The sequence below is a fragment of the Somniosus microcephalus genome, chromosome 24 (assembly GCF_052327205.1).
Source record: "Somniosus microcephalus isolate GS21.2 chromosome 24, FLI_Smic_1.0, whole genome shotgun sequence".
Taxonomy (NCBI): domain Eukaryota; kingdom Metazoa; phylum Chordata; class Chondrichthyes; order Squaliformes; family Somniosidae; genus Somniosus; species Somniosus microcephalus.
Genome location: NC_141010.1, coordinates 12,255,030 through 12,281,164, shown reverse-complemented (window position 1 = coordinate 12,281,164; position 26,135 = coordinate 12,255,030). Strand labels below are relative to the sequence as shown.

The 26,135-nt window shown below is 45.3% G+C and overlaps 1 protein-coding gene across 1 annotated transcript in view; it reads left to right on the top strand.

Moving 5' to 3' along the window:
• The first annotated feature begins 321 nt into the window (after nucleotides 1-321).
• LOC147101069 (B-cell antigen receptor complex-associated protein beta chain-like) overlaps nucleotides 322-26,135 on the top strand; it is a 39,511-nt gene continuing 13,697 nt past the window's right edge. The window contains exons 1-4 of the mRNA XM_085966220.1: nucleotides 322-518; nucleotides 11,816-12,130; nucleotides 23,007-23,125; nucleotides 24,529-24,579. Of these exons, the coding sequence (XP_085822346.1) occupies nucleotides 449-518; nucleotides 11,816-12,130; nucleotides 23,007-23,125; nucleotides 24,529-24,579 (555 nt within the window). The 5' untranslated portion in view covers nucleotides 322-448. The remainder of the gene's footprint in view (nucleotides 519-11,815; nucleotides 12,131-23,006; nucleotides 23,126-24,528; nucleotides 24,580-26,135) is intronic.

The window sequence follows — 26,135 nt, the reverse complement described above, 5'->3', positions numbered from 1 at the left end:
AAAGTTAAAAGAAATACAACTTTTGTTGCAATATATTCTAGTAGAGTTTGAAATGGAATAATTTGAACTTTAAAAAATTGAGCTTTATAAAGTTTGAAACTTGGTTCCAAAAATTTTGAACATTGCTTTTAAAGTTTCATTAATGGCTAGCACAAAAACAGTACTGTAATTGATTTAAAAGAAATCTGTATCTGCAGATCATTCTGTTTTGTATAGCTAGTGTCACTGGGGACTGAGTCTTTCCTGTTTCAGCTAAAATTAATTACAGAGGAAATCACACATTATCATTCAACAGCATTCATTGCATCTCGCCAATAGGAGATGAGGCTACTATGGACTGGGTTGAAGTTTCTTGATTAAGATAACTTAGTTCAGATAACCGGTGCCAGCGTTTGAACATCTGCAGCCAGAAAACAATTCTCATTGCAACTACCGCTCTGATTATACAATGGCTTTCTGCACTGGGAAATCATGTCCAGTGCCAAACATCTTGCTCTTAATACTCACCATTGCAACTGGTAAGTATCTCTTTCTGTATTTTTCTACTTATCACCTCATTTCAAAGTAATTCACTGTTTGTGATTATCTGAGATGTGAGAAGGCATTATATAAATGCAAGTCTTTTTCCAGTCCAACCTATGTATATTTATAGAATTACATCAAAGGCTTTGAGTTAGAATCCACAGCTCCCTAAGGAGCACTGTGTCATGGCCTAAGCTAAACTCATGAAAGGTGATATTGCTCAATGTTGAGTATTTGGCTTGAGACTGAATCGTGCAGTTAGAGCTGTGCTGGGTTCCCTTGGCTGTACAATGCAATGCTGTCCTGAAATAAAAACAGGAAATGCTGGAAATACACAGCAGGTCAGCTAGTACCTGTAAAAAGAGAAGATCTTTTTCTCTTCTCTCTGGCTGACCTACAGTGTATTTCCAGCATTTTCGGTGTTTTAATAAATTTCACATGCCCAGCATTTCCAGGTTCCTTTGTTTTTTTATTATTCGGGTTTTGTCCTACCTGGAGGTGGTTTGTTTCTGGAATGACAAATGATTTCTTGGCTTTGTGCAATTCAGGTGTAGTTGCTTTGCGAGCAGCCCAGAGATGTAAGTTGGCACCTAACGATGGGTCGCAATCAGTAACATATAGTTAGATAAGCAAATCACACTCCTGCTGTGCCCATTTCTGCAGCTTTACAGTGTGAGGTTATCACTTCACTGCTCACCTTTAATCAATTTGTGTCTCTGAAAAATTATGTAATTTAATACTAATACGATAGCAAAATACTGCGGATGCTGGAAATCCGAAATAACAACAGAAAACGCTGGAAAAACTCAGCAGGCCAGGACAGCATCCGTGGAGAGAGAAACAGAGTCAACGCTTCAGGTCGAAGACCTTTCGTCAGAACTGGAAAAAAGCAGGAAAAGGAATAGATTGTGAAGCAAGTTAGGGGCTGGGAAATGGGGGAGGGGATGAAAGAACAAAAGGGAAGGTCAGTGATAGGATAGAAAGCAGGAGAGATTAAGAGACATTGAGAGACATTAAGAGATGATGTAATTTAATGTTTGTTTTAACAGCAGAGATGTTAAGGGGGTGAAATTCAGTTGGTTGCACCTTAAGAGGGTGCTAAGTGGGTCGCAAGCCAACTAGCACCCGGGTGCGGCACTGCCCACACCTCCCACTAAATTCCGCGGGACGTTAGTGGTGGCGCTAACTGTTAGCGCTGCGCCGCTGCCGTGATCGGTGTGCGCAGCACCCCGCTGACGCCCCGGCCGCGATATTCGGCAGCGCCCCCTGATTTACCGCCGGACACTATGTCCAACAGGGTCAGGGTGGCGTACCTGCGGCCAGGGAGGCGCAAATTAAAGGCGAGTTGCGGGCCGCCTGCCAGCACCTGTCTGCGCTCCCGTCCCCGGCCTCCTGAACCCCCCCCCACCCCACCCGCGGAGTGCCGGCTGCGCTCCAAGAGCCCGGTACTTCTCCTCGGTGCCGGGCTCTTTTGCCTGCACTCCCGATCCTCGGGGGACCAGCTGGGCCCCAGATCGCGCTGCACAAGGCCCCTCCCCTTTAAGAAGGGGAGGAAGGCCTGCAATACTGCAGCACGACGTGCCGCGGCGTGTGGCGCTGCGGCACGTTGCACCACGATATTCACTCACAGCGCCCCAAGAGGGATGCGGGGCGCCTCCAGTAGCGCCGCGCTTCCCTTTGGGGCGCAACCCCTCAATTTCCGGTGCGGGGGCGCGAATGTTTCTGGGGCGCTACTTTTAGTGCCCTGGCGAGGCTGGCGCCCCAAACGGGGCTATACTCAATTTCTCCCCCTTAGTGTTTTACACGGTTGAACTGTGGAAATCATTTACGAATGTTTCATTCAAGAAAACACCTGCCCTGGAAGCTTATTTCCTGATGTGCCAGCCGTGGTTCAGTTGATAGCACCCTCACCTTGTGGGTTAGCATATGGGTTGTGGGGTCAAGTCCCACTTTCAGAGATTTGAGCACAAAAATTTAGGCTGTCACTCCAGTGCAGTGCTGAGGGAGTGCAGCACTGTCAGAGGTGCCGTCTTTCAAGATGAGGCGTTTAAACTGAGGCCCCGTCTGCTCTCTCAGGTGAACATAAAAGATCCCATGGCACTATTTCGAAGAAGAGCAGGGGAGTTATCCCTGGTACGATAGCAAAATACCGCGGATGCTGGAAATCCGAAATAACAACAGAAAACGCTGGAAAAACTCAGCAGGCCAGGCAACATCCGTGGAGAGAGAAACAGAGTTAACGTTTCAGGTCAAAGACGTTCTGACGAAAGGTCTTCGACCTGAAACGTTAACTCTGTTTCTCTCTCCACGGATGCTGCCTGGCCTGCTGAGTTTTTCCAGCATTTTCTGTCATTATTTTGAGTTATCCCTGGTGTCCTGGCCAATATTTATCCCTCAATCAACATCACTAAAACAGATTATCTGGTCATTGCTGTTTATGGGAGCTTGCTGTGCGCAAATTGGCTGCTGCGTTTCCTACAGTACAACAGGGACTACACTTCAAAAAGTACTTCATTGGCTGTAAAGCACTTTGGGACATCTGGTGGTTGTGAAATGTGTTATATAAATGCAAGTCTTTCTTTTTTGAGGACAAAGGACTTTTACTTTAATTCTTCTCACTATTTCTCCACTCTCACCCTCATCTCTTCCAAATTCCCTTCTGTTAGGAGGTGGGACAATCTGGGTTTCAAGCTCTGGGCTCATTCAAGGCTCACCAACAATTGATGAACGAGAAAGCGATCTTTTTTAGAACTAGGGAAATCCTCTTGTCAATTTTCCTGCTCACTGCCACAGTTGAACATCAACACAATATGCTCCAACTAGCAGCCCAGCCAAGAACAGGCACACTTAACATGGAGAGTGCAGCTAAGTCTGAATGGATTTCAATGCTAGGATTTGAATTTCGGCCTCTGAATAAAGTCCAGTTTTCTACTCTTTGAGTTAACGCCCAAAGCATTAAACAGTCAAAATGTCAATAACAACAACAACAACTTGTATTTATATAGCGCCTTTAAAGTAGTAAAATATCCCAAGGCGCTTCACAGGAGTATTCACTGGAACATCCTTCCAGACTGGATGCAGGAAGGATGTTCCCAATGGCGGGGGAGTCCAGAACCAGGGGTCACAGTCTAAGGATAAGGGGTAAGCCATTTAGGACAGAGATGAGGAGGAATTTCTTCACCCAGAGAGTGGTGAACCTGTGGAATTCTCTACCACAGAAGGCAGTTGAGGCCAATTCATTAAATATATTTTGTGTGCGAGTTAGGTTGATTGGCTATGATAAATTGACCTTTAGTGTTAGGGGGATTAAATACGTGGGGTTACGGGGATAAGGTGGGATATGTGTTGGTGTAGGGGTTACGGGGATCGGGTGGGATATGTGTCGGTGCAGGCTCGATGGGCTGAAATGGCCTCTATCTGCACTGTGGGGTTTCTGTGATTCTGTGATATTCAAGAAGGAGTAAGATATATTTCTTAAGGCTAAAGGGATCAAGGGATATAGGGAGAAAGCAGGGACAGGATACTGAATTTGGATGATCAGCCATGATCTCATTAAATGGCGGAGCAGGCTAGAGGGGCCGAATGGCCTACTCCTGCTCCTATCTTCTAGAAGACAAAAATTTGACACCGAGCCACATAAGGAGAAGTTAGGGCAGGTGACTAAAAGCTTGGTTAAAGAGGTGGGTTTTAAGGAGCGTCTTAAAGGAGGAAAGAGAGGTAGAGAGGCGGAGAGGTTTAGGGAGGGAATTCCAAAACTTAGGGCCCAGGCAGCTGAAGGCACGGCCACCAATGGTTCAGCGATAATAATCAGGGATGCTCAAGAAGGCAGAATTAGAGGAGCGCAGATATCGGGGTGGGGGGGGCGGGGGAGGGCGGGGTGTTGTGGGGCTGGAGGAGATTGCAGCGATAGGGAGGGGCGAGGCCATGGAGGGATTTGAAAACAAGGATGAGAATTTTTGAGGCATTGCTTAACCGGGAGCCATTGTAGGTCAGCGGATGATGGGTGAATGGGACTTGGTGCGAGTTAGGACATGGGTAGCCGAGTTTTGGATGACCTAAAGTTTATGTAGGGTAGAGCGTGGGAAGCAAGCCAGGAGTGCCCATCAATGGGTTATACCTTTGAAGTTTAATCTCATCAAAAAAAAACCTGGGATAAAAGAGGCCTGATGTATTGAAACATTATTATAGGGGTATGGTAGCATAAGTGGTTATGTTACTGGACTAGTAATCCAGAGGCCTGGACTAATGATCCAGAGACATGAGCCCACCATGGCAGCGGGGGGAATTTAAATTCAGTTAATTAAACAAATCTGGAATAAAAAGCTAGTATAAATAATGGTGACCATGAAACTACCAGATTGTCATAAAAACTCAATTGGTTCACTAATGTCCTTTAGGGAAGGAAATCTGCTGTCCTTACCCGGTCTGGCCTATATGTGACTCCTGACCCACAGCAATGTGGTTGACTCTTAACTGCCCCTTTGAAATGGCCTAGCAAGCCACTCAGTTATTTTAAGGCGGCGGCTCACCACTGCCTTCTCGAGGGCAATAAATGCTGGCCTTGCCAGCAATGCTCACATCCCATGAACGAATAAAGAAAATTATATTTTTGGAGATAGCTTATTGTTCCAGCACCAAACATATTTTCAGCTGTACAAAATTGACCTGTAGGGCTAAAGAGTAAAGGACAGCCAATCATTTTTCCACAAATAGGAATTAGAAGCAGAATCCAGAGTATATTTTGTGGCAAGGCGATACCTTTTAAATTCTTGTTTTTTTGTGTACTTAGCATAAATTAATAACTAAATATTGTGCACCAGTGTAGGGCGGGGGGAGAAAGAGGTTGGTCTTGGTTTAGTAGGTCCTGAAACTGTGGTATCTGTAAATTTAAAATGGTATTCCCAATAACACAGACACAAGCCTTCTCACAGATTCTCAAAGTTGTCTCGGGAACTGCCATGGATCAAAATTACACTTACCACTCACTGTGCTGGAGCACCTAACCACAAGGGCTGTTAGGAAGTATAGTCACATGCTGAATGCATCCAATATATATTTTACTGTGAGACCACTATGGCTCAGAATGACTTAGAGGGTTAAATTATGAGGACAGGTTGCATAAACATGGCTTGTATTCCTATGAGTATAGAAGATTGAGGGGTGATCTGATTGAGGTGCTTAAAATGTTAAAAGGATTTGATAGGATAAGAACATAAGAATTAAGAGCAGGAGTAGGCCATACGGCCCCTCGAGCCTGCTCCACCATTCAATAAGATCATGGCTGATCTTTGACCTCAACTCCACTTTCCTGCCCGATCCTCATATCCCTTGATTCCCCTAGAGTCCAAAAATCTATCGATCTCAGGCCTTGAATGTACTCAGCGACTGAGCATCTACAGCCCTTTGTGGCAGATAATTCCAAAGATTCACAACCCTCTGAGTGATACAGAGTAGAGACAGAAGAATTATTTTCTCTGATTGGGGGGAAATCAAAAACAAGGGGACGTAATCTTAAAACTAGGCCATTTAGGAAGGAAATCAGGAAGCACTTTTTAACCCAAAGGGTAGTGGAAATCTAGAATTCTCTCCTCCAAAAAGCTGTGGATGCTGAGACAATTGGAGCTTTCAAAACTGTGATCGATAGATTTTTGTTAGGTAAAGGGCTTCAAGGGATATGGAACTAATGCATGTAAATCAGGCACTGATCAACCATGATCTAACTGAATGGCGGAGCAGGCTCAAGGGGCTGAATGAGAATGATCCTGTTCCTATCAGGCCGCTGTCCCACTAAATCACTCAAGATTCATCTGCAGCAACACATCACTACGATGCTGGAAAGTCTACATCAGGGTACAGAAAACAGTATTGGGTATCTGAAAAGCCACTTTATTTTGCTTTTAAAAGGCCTACGACGCTCAGCTGAACAGTACAAACTTGATCGAATTTCTGATAGTTGCAGAAGCCGAGAATTTTCCATCTGTCCACATTCAGCATAATTTTTCTGTCAGAGCAATGATATGAAAAGCATTTCAAAGACAGGAAGTTACAATTATAGCAACCAGGAAGAGGCTGCAGTAAATAAAAAAATTGATGCAAATACTGCTTTGCATAGTTGATATTGCTGGAAACGGCAAATTCGTCCCTGCAGCTTTTTGACCCGTGTTAGAAGAGATATGAGTTGCCGCTTCAATCTCACCACAGCTCAGTAAACAGCGATTCCTGTCCATTTCCACAGAAAGAGGAAGCAAGCGTTGCAGAGATCCGAGCACATCGCAAGTATTAAAGGGGCTCCTGTCATCGGGCTTGGAGCTCAAATTATTTTTTGCTTCTGGGACTCGGGTTCAAAGTTTGCTCCGTCAGTGGGATGAAAGACTGCCATCTCAGCTGACTGGAACGGGTCCAAATGAAGTGGGCGGCGGAAGTAAGAAGAGAAAACGTTAAAATTTAAAATTTGACAATTTAAAAAACAAATCTCCTAAAACAATTCACAACCTGAAAGAATGAGACTGCACACTTATGAGTGCTCACTGTCTGGAAAAGAGAGATTCCTTGGCAGTCAGGGGTATGGTAGCATAGTGATTATGTTACTGGACTAGTAATCCAGAGCCCTGGATTAATAACTTGGGGACATGAATTCAAATCCCACCACAGCAGCTGGGGAATTTAAATTCAATTAAGTAAATCTGGAATTGAAAAAAAACAAACTAGTATCAGTAATGGTGTCTATGAAACTACTGGATTGTTGTAAAAACCCAACTGGTTCACTTAGGGAAGGAAATGCTGTCCTTACCCGGTCTGGCCTCTATGTGACTCCAGACCCACAGCAATGTGGTTGACACATGACTGTCCTCTGACAGTGGCTGAGCAAGTCACTTATTCAAGAAGGCACCTCACCACCACCTTCTCTAAGGGCAATTAGGAATGGGCAATAAATGCTGGCCGAGCAGGACTGGACAGACTAGATGCAGGAAGGATGTTCCCGATGGCCAGGGAGTCCAGAACCAGGGGTCACAGTCTAAAGGTAAGGGGTAAGCCATTTAGGACAGAAATGAGGAGGAATTTCTTCACCCAGAGAGTGGTGAACCTGTGGAATTCTCTACCACAGAAGGCAGTAGAAGCCAATTCATTAAATATATTCAAGAAGGAGTTGGATATATTTCTTAAGGCTCAAGGGGTATGGGGAGAAAGCAGGCACCGGGTACTGAAATTGGATGATCAGCCATGATCACATTGAATGGCAGAGCAGGCTCGAGGGGCTGAATGGCCTACTCCTGCTCCTATCTTCTATGTCTATGTTTCTATGAGCTGGTGACATCCACATCCTGTGAACGAATTAAAAACAATGATCACGTCACGCTCCAGTCCCAGTAGTGATGATCACTTCAAACTAAGAGTATCAGTTATGTAAAATGTAACGTGCTCCTCAGTACGAATTCTGGTGTATTTTGTGAAATTGGGCCTGGATCCACAGTACAAAGATGCCCAGAAGGTGGCACCAAATTTCCAATCTCCAAATGAGATCCAGTTGCAGACCAGAATGGGCATAAAGGATAGCCAGTGTGAGAAAGGGTAATGGCACACTGATACAGGAGAGGTACTCTTGTGAGATTGGAATTAAGGCACCTTGTTGGGGCAAATTAGGAGGTAGTCCTCCTAAGCAAAGTGTTGGAATAAACGGGTCGTTTTCCGAGTGGCAGGCAGTGACTAGTGGGGTACTGCAAGGATCGGTCCTAGGACCCCAGCTGTTCACAATATATATTAATGATCTGGACGAGGGAATTGGATGTAATATCTCCAAATTTGCAGATGACACAAAGCTCCAGTACAATTTGGACAGGTTGGGTGATTGGGCAGAAACATGGCAAATGCACTATAATGTGGATAAATGTGAGGTTATCCACTTTGGTGGCAAAAACAGGAAGGCAGATTATTATTTGAATGGCAATAGATTGGGAGAAGGGGAAGTGCAAAGAGACCTGGGTGTTCTTGTGCACCAGTCGCTGGAGGTAAGCATGCAGGTGCAGCAGGCGGTTAAGAAGGCAAATGGTATGGTGGCCTTCGTAGCAAGAGGGTTCGAGTACAGGAACAAGGATGTCTTGCTACAGTTGTACAGGGCCTTGGTGAGACCACACCTTGAGTATTGTGTGCAGTTTTGGTCGCCTTACCTGAGGAAGGACGTTCTTGCCATGGAAGGAGTGCAGCGATACCTGGGATGGCAGGAATGACGTATGAGGAGAGATTGTGTCGATTGGGCTTATACTCACTGGAGTTTAGAAGATTGAGAGGGGATCTCATCGAAACCTATAAAATTATGTCAGGCCTGCACAGACTAGATGCAGGAAGGATGTTTCTGATGGCTGGGGAGTCCAGAACCAGGGGCCATAGTCTAAGGATAAGGGGTAAGCCATTTAGGACTGAAATGAGGAGGAATTTCTTCACCCAGAGAGTGGTGAACCTGTGGAATTCTCTGCCACAGAGGGTGGTGGAAGCCAGTTCATTAAATATATTCAAGAAAGAGTTGGGTATATTTCTTAAGGCTAAAGGGATTAAGGGATATGGGGAGAAGGCAGGGACAGGGTACTGAATTTGGATGATCAGCCATGATCTCATTGAATGGCAGAGCAGGCTCGAAGGGCCGAATGGCCTACTCCTGCTCCTATGTTTCTATGTTTCTGGCCAGTTGTTTTTTTTCAGCAGAACCAATCAGAAAACTGGGTTAAAAAAAATTGTCACTCAGTTCCCATGAGAGTTCCCCACTTACAGCCCAACAAACAAAAGCAAGTCATAACTTACCTTCATAACAGTCGCTTCCTACAAGGTAACCTCAGCTGTAGCCTGTCCATTGCTCCCCTTGCCTTGGATTACATGCTCCCCAGGCAGCCATCTCCCTGATGAATCTCAGCCCTTGCCCGCCATTGACTTTCTGCCCTAATCCCTCTACTCCTGATCACTTGCGGGTTCCATTTTCTGGCCCATGAGCAACATGATGGGAGATAAGCTAATACGTTAATATAATCTAGAATTTATTATGCCGTTCCATTGGTGTAGCACTCAGCACCAATGCACAGAACTTCATCAAGGAAATCCCATTTAATTCAACTTTTCTTTAACAAATAAAAATTACATTCTTTTCTCTGCTGCTTTCTAAAGCTTTTTTTTCAGCCCTCATCCTTTAGGTCCCTTATGTCGTATAACAGAACCATGTAACAAAGGACTCGGTCCAGGCATTTCTATCACAGATTACTAGGAATCGTATGGAAGAAGACAACGCTAATCTCTTTCCTGATTTTTTTCTCTCTCTCTCACTGAAAACAGCCATATGGGTAGGTTATTGCTACTTGCCATGGAGATGGGAGCAATATAGTAATAGAGATCATCCTGCGGGCCAACAAAGTGCCTGCAGAGCGGCAAGGCATAGGTTTAAGTCCACAATTCCCCACACAGCAAATGTCCAATCTTAGCTGTGGCATCAGAGATGGGTTTAGGGGTGGGAGAGTCAAGTGGAGACCAGGAATTTTTCCACAGATTGGGAGGAAAAATTGGATGATTGCTCACTTCCTAATGGACAATTCCAGAGTAGCATTGGCAAAGCTTTTGGGAGCAGTTTGCCAGCTTGTTTTCACAGCCAGTTCATAATGTATGGACATATAAGAGTATAAGTATAAGAATCCTAAAAGGCCGGAAAAGCTTTGAAATCTTAGAACTATTTTGCCTAGATAATTTGCATTTTAGAAAGTACATTTTGATTTCAGTTGTTTACTGGGTGGTTACGAGTGTACAGCAATCACTGATTGATTTTGAAAATGCAAAACTGTCCAGAAATTGTCAAACTTTATTGAAAGAGAAACTCCAATCTTTAAAAAAAACAACTCAATCCATAAAGACACTCATTGTGAGAGGACAACAGTCCTGGAAGACTAAAGTTTATTTAATTTTGAGTCTCCATGCCAAACTGAGCACTGTTTAGTCCAGTATTGAATGTGTCATCATAAGCTTGTGCCTATTCACCTATTACTCTCGGCCAGCTTCTTATCACACTTGCTTCAATACTCTCTCCTCAATTTACTATCAGCTGTGACTCAGTGGGTAGCACTCTCGCCTCTGAGTCAGAAGGTTGTGAGGTTCAAGTCCCACCACAGGGACTTGAGCACAAAAGTCTAGGCTGGCACTTCAGTGCAGTGCTGAGGGAGTGCTGCACCATCAGAGGTGCCGTCTTTTGGAATGAGGTGTAAATCCAAGACCCCGTCTGCTCTCTCAGGTGGACGTAAAGATCTCATGGCACTATTTTGAAGAAGAGCAGGGGAGTTTGCCCGGTGTCCTGGCCAATATTTATACCTCAATCAACATCAGTAAAAAACAGATTATCACATTGCTGTTTGTGGGAGCTTGCTGTGCACAAATTGGCTGCTGTGTTTCCTACATGACAACGGTGACTACACTTCAAAAGTACTTAATTGGTTGTAAAGCGCTTTGGGACGTCTAGTGGTCATGAAAGGTGACATGAATCAGTCATTCATGAAAGAAAGACTTATGAAATAATACTGCGCGGCCTGCAGGTGGCGCTGTCCAGGGAGAGTATAAATACTCGGGCACGGGCCAGCTTGCGCAGGACATTCTTAACAGGAACTAGTGAAGGACACAACTAGACCTCCATGTTGTAAAACAGTTGATTAAAGCTTTAACGCTTAGACCAAGTGCCTAGTAGTTTTCTTATGTCAAAAGGTGCTATAGAAATGCAAGTCTTTCTTTCTATGGACTGGATTTATCCTTCAATAGTTCCAGAGTAAAGAATAAACTTTGGGGGCCCGACGAAAAATAGGGACCCTTGACAAACTTGGATGGAAGAGAAGATGCGTTGAATTGAACCGAGACTTTGATTCCCCCGTAGTAGCACGAAGTCATATGAATCAGAAGGTGCTAGGTTTGATTCCTGGTCTGAGGTAAGGTAGCTGATTGCAACCAGGTCAGTAGTTCTGGTGCTGCACCTGGCTGTAGTGCCACATATTGGGAAGGAGGAAAATCAGCCGGGCTTCCCAGTGCTGATTGCAATACTGTTCACCCTATTGGAAAGTACGCGTCTGTGAACAACGGGCGTTGACAGGATCAATCGTGATCAACTCACCTGACAGCGCTAACTATCTGGGCCCACAGTCAGACAAGGACAAGTTTGGTAAGGTTGCTGGAGGACTGCTGGTGTCTATGCAATTGTATCCCTGCTTATCACATCTTTCAGGATAGAATGGCGGAAAATGGGGCATTTAAAAAATATATATTTTGTCTGTTTTAATTACAGGTCTAGTGTGTCACGAGTTGAGAATTAATTACACTGTGCCTTATCGAGCTGTGAAGAAAGGAAACCCCATACAACTGCATTGTGCCTTTGGAAATTTGGCCAGTGACACGAAACACAGTATCGAGTGGCATAAAGTAGGAAAAAAGCCCACAAAAGTAAAAGCTGAGAATGGAATAACAATCATCGATTATGGGACAGAAGCTTGGCTTAAAATTGAAAAAGCAAGAAAAAGTCATTCCGGAATTTACTACTGCCGCTCTCATTTAGTGAACGATATGAAGCAGCAATGTGGGGCAGAAATTAATGTGATCACGAGTAAGTAAAGCAACAAGTTAGAGATATTTTCAAGCTGTGCAAAAATGTCAAAATGCAAATCGCTGAACTGTACATTTTTTGTTTGATATCATATATGATAAATAACCTGATTGCATTTTTAACAAAAAAGCAGATTTAGAATCTGCAGCCATTTAAAAAAAAATAGGATTACAGGTAGACTATCCTTTATCCGAAAACCTCGGGACCAGCCGTGTTTCGGTTTTCGGAGAATTTCGGATTTCGGAAGGTGGGTCGGCAGGGGTCCGCGGGGGGGTCGTGCGCACGACTTGCGCTGACGCGCAGCGTAAATCGTGCGCACGACCCCCCGCGAACCCCCGCGGACCCCCGCCGGCCCCGACCTCCCCCGCCGATCCCCCCGCGGACCCCCACCGGCCCCGACCCCCGCCGACCCCCCCCCGCGGACCCCCGCCGACTCCCCTCCGCGGACCCCCGCCGGCCCCGACCCCCCCGCCGGCCCCGACCCCCGCCGACCCCCCCGTGGACCCCCGCCGGCGCCGACCCCCCCGCGGACCCCCGTCGACCCCGACCCCCGCCGACTTACGGTCGGGGTCGGCGGGGGTCCGCGGGGGGGGGTCGGCGGGGGTCCGCGGGGGGTCGTGCGCACGACTTACGCTGACGCTCAGCGTAAGTCAGCGGGGGCCGGGGTCCGCGGGGGGGTCGGGGCCGGCGGGGGTCGGCGGGGGTTGTGGCCGGCGGGGGTCCACGGGGGGGTCGGCCGGGGTCGGGGCCGGCGGGGGTCCGCGGGGGGGTCCGCGGGGGGGTCCGCGGGGGGTCGTGCGCATGACTTACGCTGGACTTACGCTGACCGAAAAAACCTTCGGTTTTTAGAGGGTTTCGGTTTTCGGAAGTCCGGATAAAGGGTAGTCTACCTGTATTATTTTTTTAATTCATTTTTATGGGATGTGGGCGTCACTGGCAAGGCCAACATTTATTGCCCATCCCTAATTGCCCGAGAAGGTGGTGGTGAGCCGCCTTCTTGAACCGCTGCAATCTGTGTGGTGAAGGTACTCCCACAGTGCTGTTAGAGAGGGAGTTCCAGGATTTTGACCCAGCGATGATGAAGGATCGGCGATATACTTCTAAGTCAGGATGATGTGTGACTTGGAGGGGAACTTGGAGGTGGTGGTGTTCCCATGTGTCTGCTGCCCTTGTCCTTCTAGGTGGAAGAGGTCGTGGGTGACATGAATCAGTCATTCATGAAAGAAAGACTTATGAAATAATACTGAGTGGCCTGCGGGTGGCGCTGTCCAGGGAGAGTATAAATACTCAGGCACGGGCCCAGCTTGCGCAGGACATTCTTAACAGGAACTAGTGAAGGACACAACTAGACCTCCATGTTGCAAAACAGTTGATTAAAGCTTTGTTTAACGCTTAGACCAAGTGCCTAGTAGTTTTCTTACGTCAGTATGTTTGGGAGGTGCTGCTGAAGAAGCCTTGGCGAGTTGCTGCAGTGCATCTTGTAGATGGTACACACTGCAGCCACGGTGCACAGGTGGTGGAGGGAGTGAATGTTTAAGGTGGTAGAGGGGGTGCCAATCAAGCGGGCTGCTTTGTCCTGGATTTTGCCAGCATACTTCCTGTATAACTTGTTTCTCAGTGTAGAGAATAATTCCCGATTACCTCCCCCGGCCAACTCGCATACATAGAGCACTGGAGATTCTGTATCACCTACTTAACCACTCAACATTTACACTGGCTTCATCATGTACAAGACTTGCTCGCACAAAGCAGGAAGGTTAGTGTGAAAAATGACAGGGTTACTGACAAAAATCAATCCAGGCAAAGTATCCACTATGGTGAAGGGTTCACATACAAATTTGAAATTAAATTGAAAAATGAGAAAATTAGGAGAATGAAGAGGAGAACCGTTTCACCCAGATTAATAGGGTTAAGGGACAAGTTTGCAGGGTAGGCCACTGAAAGCAACCAGTTACCCCATGAAGCATGAATTAGGTTCATGGGGTAATTGAATGCATATCAGGAGAAAAAAAGTGATTGATGGATTTAATGAGAAGATTGGTCATTTGGGTCAATCTCTAACCAAAGGGTTGGGTTTGTTATGCTCTTCTTCTGTTCCTAATTACTTAGGGGGAGAAATTCCCCTGGAGGGCCATTTGGGGCGCTAAGTCAAAAATGTTTGAAAAGTTAACACCAGGCACTAACCTTTTCAAACATTTGAGAAATTCCCATTTTTTGCTCCAAGAGGGAAGTGGAGCGCTAAATCAAAAGCTCCACTTATTTCTTGGAGCGCAAGAGACTGGGAATGTCCCGATCCGGGGCGATGTGCTCAGCAGCTCCACGTGTGGCCACGCATGGTGCCGCCACGTTGCAGGAGCTCTTCCCTCAATTAAAGGGAAGGGCTCCCCGCTGCGAGCTCTGCATTTTTTTTTGGCATCTGCTGGAGCACTGGGTTGCAGGAGTGCCGCTCGTTATACACCCCTGAGTGCCGGGCTGGCCGATCGCAGCACTCAGCCCATGTCCGGTGCTCAGAAATGTTTTTTTACATCAACGATTTTTTTTCACGTCAGCCGGCCACCGCGCCTTGAAATGGCGCCCCGCAAGTGGCCAGCCTCACTGTTCACGACCCCCTGCAGCAGTCGGTAACATCGCCCCGCGCTACTGCGGGGCACGAGGGGGAAGTTTTCTCCTGAGGCGCTACCGGGGAGCTGCGCCCGGAGATGATGTAATTATACCCGGTAGCACCGCCGTTATCCACCCACGGAATTTAGCGGGAGGCACGGTTATTGCCTCGGGGGTGGGGGGTGGCGAAAAGCCACCAGAGGCGCAAATGAGGGGAATTTCGCCCCATTAAGTTCTTATACCTTTATTATATGATATGTCATCCTTTGTAACATACAGGGGGTGAAAATCAACTTGCGCAGTGCAAAATTGGACGGGGTGTATAACGAGCGGACGATCTACTGCCACCCCTGCCGAAGTTAAATTTCACCCCTGATATTTTGGAAAACGTGTATGTCAAAAATTGACAGCTTAGATAATGGGGTTGTCTGGACAGGTCTGCCATTCCTTACCTGTAGCCTGCTTCCTCGCTTGCTTCCTACTCTCGCCACACCCTGACATCTGCTAACCACCTACCCTTCACTCCATTGCTGCCATTCACACTCACAGCAAGATGGGTGCCCTGGGGTCACCCCAGCATCTTCGATGTGAGTGAAGGGTGTACATCATTTTAACTTTGCGGAGTCTAAAGTATAACTCGTGAGCATATATGGCCTACAAGCCCTGGTAATCCAACTCATGATGCCCAGATAACATGGTTTTATTTGCACTTAGACTTTCTTACTCACTGGTTTGTCTTTTTCAAACCTCAACACCAGGACCTGTTAGTATCCTCAGTTTGTGCTGTTTATTAATGGGAATATTTATTTAAACATTATGAGGGTAATTTTCACCTTCACCACCTGGGCAGTAATGTGGCGGAGAGGACTGCCCAACTTATCCGATTTTTCACCTATTAATTTCAATTCATTGAAATTCAAGAACAGAAAGTTTTTGCTAAATTTCAGCCATGGTGCAGGCCCATCATACGCCGTGCTGGGCACCATCTGAACATTAAACATAGTCCAACCTGTGTCTGCAGAAATAACAACAGAAAACGCTGGAAAAACTCAGCAGGCCAGGGCAGCATCCATGGAGAGAGAAACAGAGTTAACGTTTCCGGTCGATGACCTTTCGTCAGAACTGAGAAAAAAGCAGGAAATGGAACAGGTTTTAAAGCATGTTTAGGGGCTGGGAAATAGGGGAGGGGATGAAAGAACAAAAAGGGGAAGGTCTGTGATAGGATGGAAGGCAGGAGAAGTAAAGAGGCATTGAGAGATATTCAAGGCAAGAGGAGATGGTAATGGGACAGATTAAGAAACAAAGGATGGCTCTGGATGAAGTGTGAATTGCGCTGGCAGAATGAAGGACAGCTGCCATGTGGGAGGGAAGAAAAAAAGGCGCAAACAAAAAGTGTGGATAAAAAATATAAATATGATAGGGGCCGAGGTTACGATCTGAAATTGTTGAACTCTATGTTGAGTCCGGAAGGCTGTAAAGTGCCTAATCGAAAGATGAGGTGCTGTTCCTCGAGCTTACGCTGAGCTTCCATGGAACAATGCAAGAGGCCGAGGACGGTGAAGTTTGAGTGGGAATGGAGCGGTGAATTAAAGTGACAGGCAATTCCACTTTACATACAGTCAAGTAAGACAGTTTGAATGAAAAGAAAGACTTGCATTTATATAGCCCCTTTCAAATTACCAGGCATGTTAGTATGTTACAGAAACTACACATTGTTGATAGACACAAGCCAACATCTCAGGCATTGTATTATCACATTCTCTTAATACAAAGGTATTAGCTACAGAAGCAGAGAGGACAGATGAGTACACAAGATACAGAGACTGAGGAGAGAAATCATTTAAAAATCCAACTAAGTCTCTGGTTGCCCTGACATTTCCTTCTATAAAGCATTGCCTGAAGATGGAGTTTGCCATCAAAATCACCACTAGTGTTGCATCTCTCTCAAAATTCACCACCATAGCTACCATCAGAAATCACACTAGTCCTAGAAACAGCCAGTTTGACTCTATATTCTAAAAGGTAAGAATTCAAATCATAAATGCTGGAAATTTGAAATAAAACCATATGAAAGCAATCATAGACAGAGTCAATTCTCACTGGTACATGTAGGGTCCATAGAAAGAGGCAAATCTTGTGCATGTGGAATTGTCACAGTCTTGGTGCTGATGTCTGAATCCATCCCACAGTGTGCACGGAGTGAATTCAACACAACCGCGGCTCCATCATATAGTGCGACCCCTGCGTACTATTTCATACTGTTTTAGCACCAACCTTCTTTCTGAGCAAATCCAATTCAGACATGTTGTATTCAAAAGTAATTGCTTCTATATCACGTTACCGTTTACACTGCTACTCAGCTGAGAAAGGAAATCTGGAGTAGATAGGGTAGGTTTTCACCTTGCCGCTCAGGCGTAAAGCTGCCGATGTTATAGAAGCCAGCTGACTTTCATTTCCACTAGTTTCAAGATCAGGTGGTTTCTATATGGGAGGCCAATACACAATGCCAGCTTTATGCATTGTTGAAAGTCTACCCTGATATCTAATTCTTTCAGCATAGTACTACTATGTGAGTACAAAATGGGGAATCATGCTTTATACTCACGCCTATTTCTCCATTAAAATGAGTGAACAGATTAAAATATAGCCACAGGTCGTGGTAGTAGGGTAGTGGTTATCGCTGGACAAGTATTGCAGAGCAAATAATCTCGAATGTGATTTAAATCCTCAGTGACAGAATTTGAATTCAGTTTTTAAAATCACTGGAACTATGAAGCTGGTATTAGTAAAAGTGACCATGAAGCTATTGGATTGTTAAAAACCCAACTGGTTCACTAACGTCCTTTAGGGAAGGAAATCTGTCGTCCTTACCCGGTCTGGCCTATGCTTAAGTCCAGTCCCGCGCCAATGTGGTTGACTCTTAACTGCCCTCTGAAGTGGCCTAGCAAGCCACTCAGTTGTATCAAACCATTATCAGTCGTTCAAGAAGAAGGCCCACCGCCACCTTCTCGGGGCAATTAGGGATGGGCGATAAATGCCGGCCTTGCCAGTGATGTCCACATCCTGAGAATTAATTAAAACAAAAAGATACTCATAGGTAACAACAACAACTTGCATTTATATAGCGCCTTTAACGTTGTAAAAAATCCAAAGGTACTTAACAGGAGTGTTATCAAACAAAGTTTGACTCCGAGCCACATAAGGAGATATTAGGACTGGACTTGGTCACAGAGTTAGGTTCTAAGGAGTGGCTTAAAGGAGGAGAAAGAGGTAGAGAGGCAGAGAGGTTTAGGGAGGGAATTCCAGAGCTTAAGGCCTAGGCAGCTGAAGCCACGGCCGCCAATGGTGGAGCGATTAAAATCGGGGATGCGCACGAGGCCAGGATTGGAGGAGGGCAGAGATCTCAAGGGTTGTAGGGCTGGAGGAGGATACAGAGATAGGGAGGGGTGAGGCCATGGAGAGATTTGAAAACAAGGATGAGAATTTTAAAATCGAGGCGTTGCCGGACCGGGAGCCAATGTAGGTCAGCGAGCACAGGGGTGATGGGTGAACAGGACTTGGTGTGAGCTAGGACACGGGGCAGTGAGCACAGGGGGTGATGGGTGAACGGGACTGGGTGTGAGTTAGGACACAGGGCAGCGAGCACAGGGGTGATGGGTGAACAGGACTTGGTGTGAGTTAGGATACGGGCAGCAGAGTTTTGGATGAGCTTAAGTTTATGGAGGGTGGAAAATGAAAGGCCGGCCAGGAGTGCGTTGGAATAGTCCAGTCTAGAGGTAACCAAGGCATGGATGAGGGTTTCAACAGCAGATGAGCTGAGGCAGGATCGGAGACAGACGATGTTACGGAGGTGGAAGTAGGTGGTTTTGGTGCTAGACAAATAAATGGTTTTTGTAGGTTCTTTATCCTGGAGTATTAGTAGTGTTTATTTCATGTAGGTATTGTCTAATTATGTTAGCGTTTGAAGTTAATTCAGCAAAGGTGATTATCAACTTTATAATGTGAGACTTGAAGACATATTGGGCTGGATTTTCTTCCACTTTCCCACCTAAAATTTGGAAAGGGAGCAAAACTTGGGCAGTGATGCCTATCACCTGACCTGAGTCTAAGTGGGGTAGAGGAGCAACTTGATTTAGGGGTACAGATACACAAATCACTAAAAGCAGCGACGTCGGTTAATAAGGCCATTAAAAAAAGCAAACAAAGCACTGGGGTTCATTTCTTCAGGGATAGAATTTAAAAACAGAAAAGTCATGTTAAACTTGTACAGAACCATGGCTGGACCACACTCAGAGTATTGTGCAGAGTTCTGGTCTCCGTATTATAAAAATGATATAGAGGCACTAGAGAAGGTACAAAAAAGGCTTACAAGGATGATACCAGAACTGAGAGGATATACTTATCAGGAAAGGATGATCAGGCTCTAGAAAAGGGAAGGCTGAGGGGTGACCTGATAGAGGGTTTTAAGATTATGAAGGTGATTGATAGGGTAAACGTAGAGAAGATGTTTCCACTTGTGGGGGAGACCAGAACTAGCGGCCATAAATATAAGATAGTCACTAATAAATTCAATAGGGAATTCAGTAGAAACTCTTTACCCAAAGAGTGGTAACAACGTGGAACTCTCTACCACAGGGAGTAGTTGAGGCGAGTAGCATAGATGCATTTAAAGGGAAGCTAGATAAGCACATGAGGGAGAAAGAAAAAGAAGGATATGCCGTTAGGGTTAGATGAAGAGGGGTGGGAGGAGGCTCATATAGAAACATAGAAGATAGGAGCAGGAGTAGGCCATTCGGCCCCTCGAGCCTGCTCCGCCATTTAATGAGATCATGGCTGATCATCTAAATTCAGTACCCTGTCCCTGCTTTCTCCCCATATCCCTTGATCTCTTTAGCCTTAAGAATAGAAATAGATATGGAGCATAAACGCTGGCATAGACCAGTTGGGCTGAATGGCCTGTTTCTGTGCTGTAAATTCTATGTAATTTCCCTCTCCCTACCCCCTGCCAGCACCACCGCTGCAAATGCAAATGTTTGCGGGGCGGAGCACAGATCCCTGGCCCATTTCTTTCCTTAGCTGCCAGGTGAAGCCTGGCAATAATCCCTGGCGTAGTAGCAGGAAGCCCACTCGTGTTTTACTGCTTCATCCATTAGCAAGAGACTTGGAAAACAACCTTGCTAGGAAGACAATGCTAATGGAACAGAAATCTAACATAGTTTTGACCCTAGACTTCTGTGGAATTGAGGGCTTGGCAGGATTAGAATAGACAGGACTGGCGAGTGTAATAAGGCAGTAATCACATCTGAACTGCAGAGATCATTATAGAGAGAAACACTGGTATGATTTAGTAACATACATGAATATGGAAACAGAACATTTGGTGAGTGAACTAAAGGTGTAAACAGAACTGACAACAACAGCAGCATGCACAGCAGGCAGTGAGGCTACAGTTACGAGCAGGATTTTCCACACCGGTAGAAATGCAAGGATTAAACTGGGAAAAATATAAGCATGACTCCTGAAAAGTCTAAATGCAACATGTTGTTAAATGATAACGTGCCTCCCTCTATTGCAGAAAATAACTGCATAATAATCAGGCAGGCCCATTGCATCTGTTAACATTAGGAAATAAATAACCTGCATATATATAGCGCCTTTCACATCTCTTAAGATGTCCCAAAGCACTTCACAGCCAATGAATTACTTTTGGCAAATGCGGCAGTTAACTTGCGCACAGCAAGGTCCCACACATGAGAGCTATGGCAGGTTAATCTGTTTTGTTGGCAATGTTTGAGGGATAAATATAGGCCAGGACGCCTCCCCTGTTTTAAGTACATCTGCCTGAGTAGGTGGATGGGACCTAAATTTAATATCTCATCCAAAAGACCGCGCCTCCAACAATGTAGTATTCCCTCAGTATTGCATAGGACACATGACCTTTTGACTCAGTGGTGAGAGTCCAGCCTCGGAGCCAAGCTGATACTTGATAATAGTTACTTATCAAAAATACTTTGTGACGCAGACATTCCACAAACAGAAGCAAAAATTAAGGTCCCTTTATTGCGCAGTTTGTAACTGTACTTCCCATATGAACCAAGAAGTCCCCATGTTTGATGAAAATAGATTTAGTCAGTGTTTCCTAGTCCTGTGCACCTCGGTGAAACTCAAACATTTTTTGAACTCTGTAGTTGCAGCAGGCCTGGCACATTGGCTGCAGTGTGTACCATGTACAAGATGCACTGCAGCAACTCGCCAAAGCTCCTTCAACAGCACCTTCCAAACCCGCGACCTCTACCACTTAAAAGGACAAGGGCAGCAGACGCATGGGAACATCACCACCTACAAGTTCCCCTCCAAGCCACACACCATCCTGACTTGGACCTGTATCGTCGTTCCTTCACTGTCACTGGGCCAAAATCCTGGAACTCCCTTCCTAACAGCATTGTGGGTGTACCTACACCATATGGACTGCAGCGGTTCAAGAAGGCGGCTCACCACCATCTTCTCAAGGGCAATTAGGGATGGGCACTAAATGCAGGCCTAGCCAGCGACGCCCACATCCCATCAATGAATTTTAAAAAATTTAAGAATTTGGAGGAGCTAAAACTCTGCGAAGGAGGTTGGGCAAGGCTTGACACCAATTTCCTCTTTGGGTAAATGTATACTGGAGCTCATTTATTGAATTTTTTTTAATGGTTTATTACGCTATTTGATTGAAAAAAGCATTTTGTTGGTGGGATGAGGCTGGAATCAGACATGAGGTCCTGCATCTTTCAGGAGGACTCTCCTGATCTCCTGCCAGAACTTTGGCGGAAACCCTAGGAAAATGGGGTAGATGGCTGTTTGTCATTCCTGTATGATTTGCACAGATCATCTGCTGAAGTTACGGTGGGAGAGCGAGAAAAATGCAAGGAAATTCTACCCCAACAATGTCTGATAGGTATTTCCCATGTCTTTTGATGTATGTCACCATTTACCCTGCTATGTACCAGATGGCAACATAAGAACATGAGAATTAGGAGCAAGAGTAGACCATACGGCCCCTCGAGCCTGCTCCACCATTCAATAAGATCATGGCTGATCTTCGACCTCAACTTTCCTGCCCGATCCCCATATCCCTTGATTCCCCCAGAGTCCAAAAATCTATTGATCTCAGCCTTGAATATACTCAAAATCTGAGCATCCACAGCTCTTTGAGGCAGAGAATTCCAAAGATTCACAACCCTCTGAGTGAAGAAACTCCTCATCTCAGTCTTAAATGACTGAGCCTTTACCCTGAGACTGTGCCCCCTAGTACTAGACTCTCCAGCAAGGGAAAACAACCTCTCAGCATCTACCCTGTCAATCCCCCTCAGAATCTTATATGTTTCAATGAGATCACCTCCCATTCTTCTAAACTCCAGAGAGTATAGGCCCAATCTCTCCTCATAGGACAACCCTCTCATCCCAGTGATCAATCTAGTGAACCTTCATTGCACCACCTCTAAGGTAAGTATATCCTTCCTTAGATAAGGAGACCAAAACTGTGCACGGTACTCCAGGTGTGGTCTCACCAAAGCCCTGTACAATTGTAGCAAGACTTCCTTACGCTTGTAATAACAACAGAAAATGCTGGAAAAACTCAGCAGGCCAGGCAACATCGGTGGAGAGAGAAACAGAGTCAACGTCTCAGGTCGAAACCCTTCGTCACGACGAAGGCCTGAAACGGATGTTGCCTGGCCTGCTGAGTTTTTCCAGCATTTTCTGTTGTTATTTCGGATTTCCAGCATCTGCAGTATTTTGCTATCGTTCCTTACTCTTGTACTCAATGTAGCTTGAAAGAGAATATGCTGTAGTAAGAAACACTTGCTACAAGGGCTGCAACCCTCCCGGATTGTCCTAGAATTAAAGATTAATCTCATGAACACTTTTGCGTACTATCCAGGAGAGAAATCATATGAATAGTTTCTTCTTATGTCAGACTCACAAGGAACAACAGGGACACAAAACACCCAGGAGGCAACGGGGCTCTGGCGCATGTGCAATCCGGTAAAACTATGCAATGGATTGACTGATTTCTGGAGTGCAGGGCATTGTGGGTATTGTAGCCACCATCATTGACTGATGTATCAGGCGACCAATGGCAGAAGAATGGGTCAGTGCGGTTGGAGATGGAAAGTCATATGATGAATACGGTTCAACCAGCATTGGTAACCCTACTCGCAGCATGCTAGAGTTAGACTGCAATGCTATTCTCTGTTGTAAAATGCTTTTTGATGTTTTTTTCCCCCTTCAGGATCCATTGATATGGAAAAGCTGAAAGCCACATACACAATGAAGGACTTGTTGATTTTAATTCAGGCTATGCTGCTGGTCCTGTGTCTCTCTTTGCCAGGAATGCTGTTTTTTAACAAAGTAAGTAAGCAGCAATTCATCCTCCCAACTATTTAACATTTCTTCTCCTGCAAACATTGTGCACTGCTTGGGCCACTGAGGTAGATTTTTGTCTTTACTACCTGGGTGTTAAGCTTTGCCTGGGCAGACCGTAGAAAGGAACATCTTGTATGGAGGATCTCGTGCCCCTTACAGAGCCCGCTGGTTTATCATAGAAACAGGAGGAGGCCATTCAGCCCCTCGAGCCTGTTGTGCCATTTAATTAGATCATGGCTGATCTGTATCTTAACTCCATCTACCCACCTCGGTTCCGTAACCTTTAATACCCTTACGTAAATTGAGCAATCTCGGTTTTACATTTTCAATTGACCCCCAGCCTCAACAGGTTCTTGAGGGAGAGAGTTCCAGATTTCCACTACTCTTTGTGTGAAGAAGTGCTTCCTGACATCACCCCTGAATGCCCTAGTTCTAATTTTAGTAGCCCATTCCGGTCCACACAAGTGCTTTTCCAGCAGAACATTATTGGAGAGCAATGATAACTGGGACTGATTTTCTCCTCCCTAACCTGCCAGCACTCAGGCCAGTTTGTTGTGCCCTTACTGCCACCCTGGATGAGATTACTTTCAGGAGTGTGTTTCAGAAATGTCTTATTTCAGTGCCCCAGTGGCCTGGTGCTGAGTAAATATATGGTCTGCCATAAGCTCCAAGCATAAAAACTAGGAATCTGTGCTGAGTTTAACTGATTTCAGTAGCAGGGGCATTATAACTGGCCTCAGTTTCTTGGGCGTAGTGAGGAGAAAGAACAGCCAAGGTTACTGTTCATTAGGAACTTGACTAACGTCATCCAAACCTGGAGCTCTTGCAACCAGCAGACAGAGAAGACTCTCATCCCATTACACTAGAGAGATTTAACACCAGATATCAATTGAAAGGACCATCTGTCAATCCATATATTTTCTTTTAACATATGGAAATCATAGAGATGATTTATTTTAAGTCAACGATGTTTGGACTGCTCCCTAGAAGCCTATTGCTAATGCCTCGCATGTACACCTATATTTGAATAATACCGGAGGACACTCACCTCGTGATGTTTACCATGGTCATCATTACAGAGTTAGCAGGAAAAAGCTTTAAGCCACAATTTCATAAGTTTATTCATGTATACCATCTCACTTGCAGCTGATATTTTATCCCCAGTGTGAAACAAAATATTCAAGTAACTTAATGATTTTAGCATTTGAATGTCAATCTATTTTACGCGCCCCAGAAAGTTGACACGAGAAGTGTTTGGTGCTCAAATTCAACCCATGGGCTCTTCATTTCAGTACGAGTGTGAATATTTGTTGAAGGCAAGGTTCAACACAATCAGCAAACGATAAGGAAAGAGGAGTTGTGAACATAATCATTTTTATTCTTCACAGAACAATGAGGCCAAAAAGGCTGACGAAGCAGAGACGTACCACATGTATGAGGTATGGAGCAAAGGGGGCAATTTTAAAACTAATGTTATACCGGCAGAAATATATGTTCTCTTGAACCAAATGATGTGAAAGATATTTGCGCTATTGAAGGTGTTTTAACCTTTTTTGGTGTTGTCGTGCCAGTTTCACTAAGCACGGATAATAGGAACTTAGGAGCAGGAGGTGGCCATTCAGCCCCTCGAGCCTGTTCCGCCATTCAATGAGGTCATGGCTAATCTGTGACCTAATTCCATATACCCGCTTTTGGCCCATATCCCTTAATACCTTTGATTAACAAAAATCCATCAATCTCTGATTTAAAAGTAACAATTGACCCAGCATCAATTGCCATTTGTGGAAGAGAGTTCCAAACTTCTACCACCCTTTATGTGTGGAAGTGTTTCCTAACTTCACTCCTGAAAGGTCTGGCTCTAATTATTAGACTATGCCCCCTAGTCCTAGAGTCCCCAATGTGGAGGTGATGTGGAAATAGATAGGCTAGATCAGTATCATCCAATAGAAATTTCTAACTCGCCACAGGTGTGACTATTGACACACTGTTGTAGACACATGCACTCATTTTTAGTAGAAGACACCTCGCACACACTCACACAATGCAAATAAATGTATTTAACATGTGTATTTTTACTTAACAAATAGCCACGATCATTCAGTAATTAAAGAAATAAAGCACACACAATGATCAAAAAACGCTCGTACATTCTGCTTTTCATCTTATAATTTTACCAGCAAACACACAAAAAGGTTAAAGTACACATACATACGCCATGTGAGTATGAGTAATGAGATCACATGACGGGCCTGAATTTTAATACTTTGGCGGGTGGGGGCGGTGGTGCTTAGAAGCAGCCGGGAAGCCCCGGAGAATGGGTTTCCTGGCTGGAGGGGGAATCAAAGGCCTCGTTGTGGGGGCGGGGGGCTGTCTCCGATCGCAGGGGGCTGGTTAGACAGGGACGCTGGATCCAACAGGTAAGTGTAAAGGCACTTACCTCCTGGATCCAGCAGTTCTCGCCTTCCATTAGCTGGCAGGTTTCATGAGGCCTGCAAAACACGACCAGCCACTGTTAAATTAAAAATGGTGGTTAAATCTGAGGCACGCCAGCCTCATTGTAACATTTAACTGGATGACCCGCCTCCTGGGAGGGATTGGCAGCCCACTCCCCCCCCCCCCCAATCCCGCCTCCGTTAAAACCGGAAGTGGGCGGGTTGGAGGCGGGTTCTGGTCGGGATTCAGATTTTTTACTCTCCACCTGACTAAAAACCAACAGTTTTTTGGGGTTAAAATTCCCTCCACGGTGTCTATTACTCATTTTTTTAATTTACTAATCAGAAATGCAATTCGCCTTATCTGAATTCCCAACACTGGTTTAGATAATGAGGTGATTTAAAAATTCAAATGCTATAAACACATCACAGCAATGTTAGAGCATTGCATCTCTAATTATACTTCTACTTCCAGGGCACAAGACGAGAATAAACACAAAAGTGCTGCAACTCACACCATCCACCAGCACGAAGGGGGCGATTTTGTTAATGGGGGCGCGTTG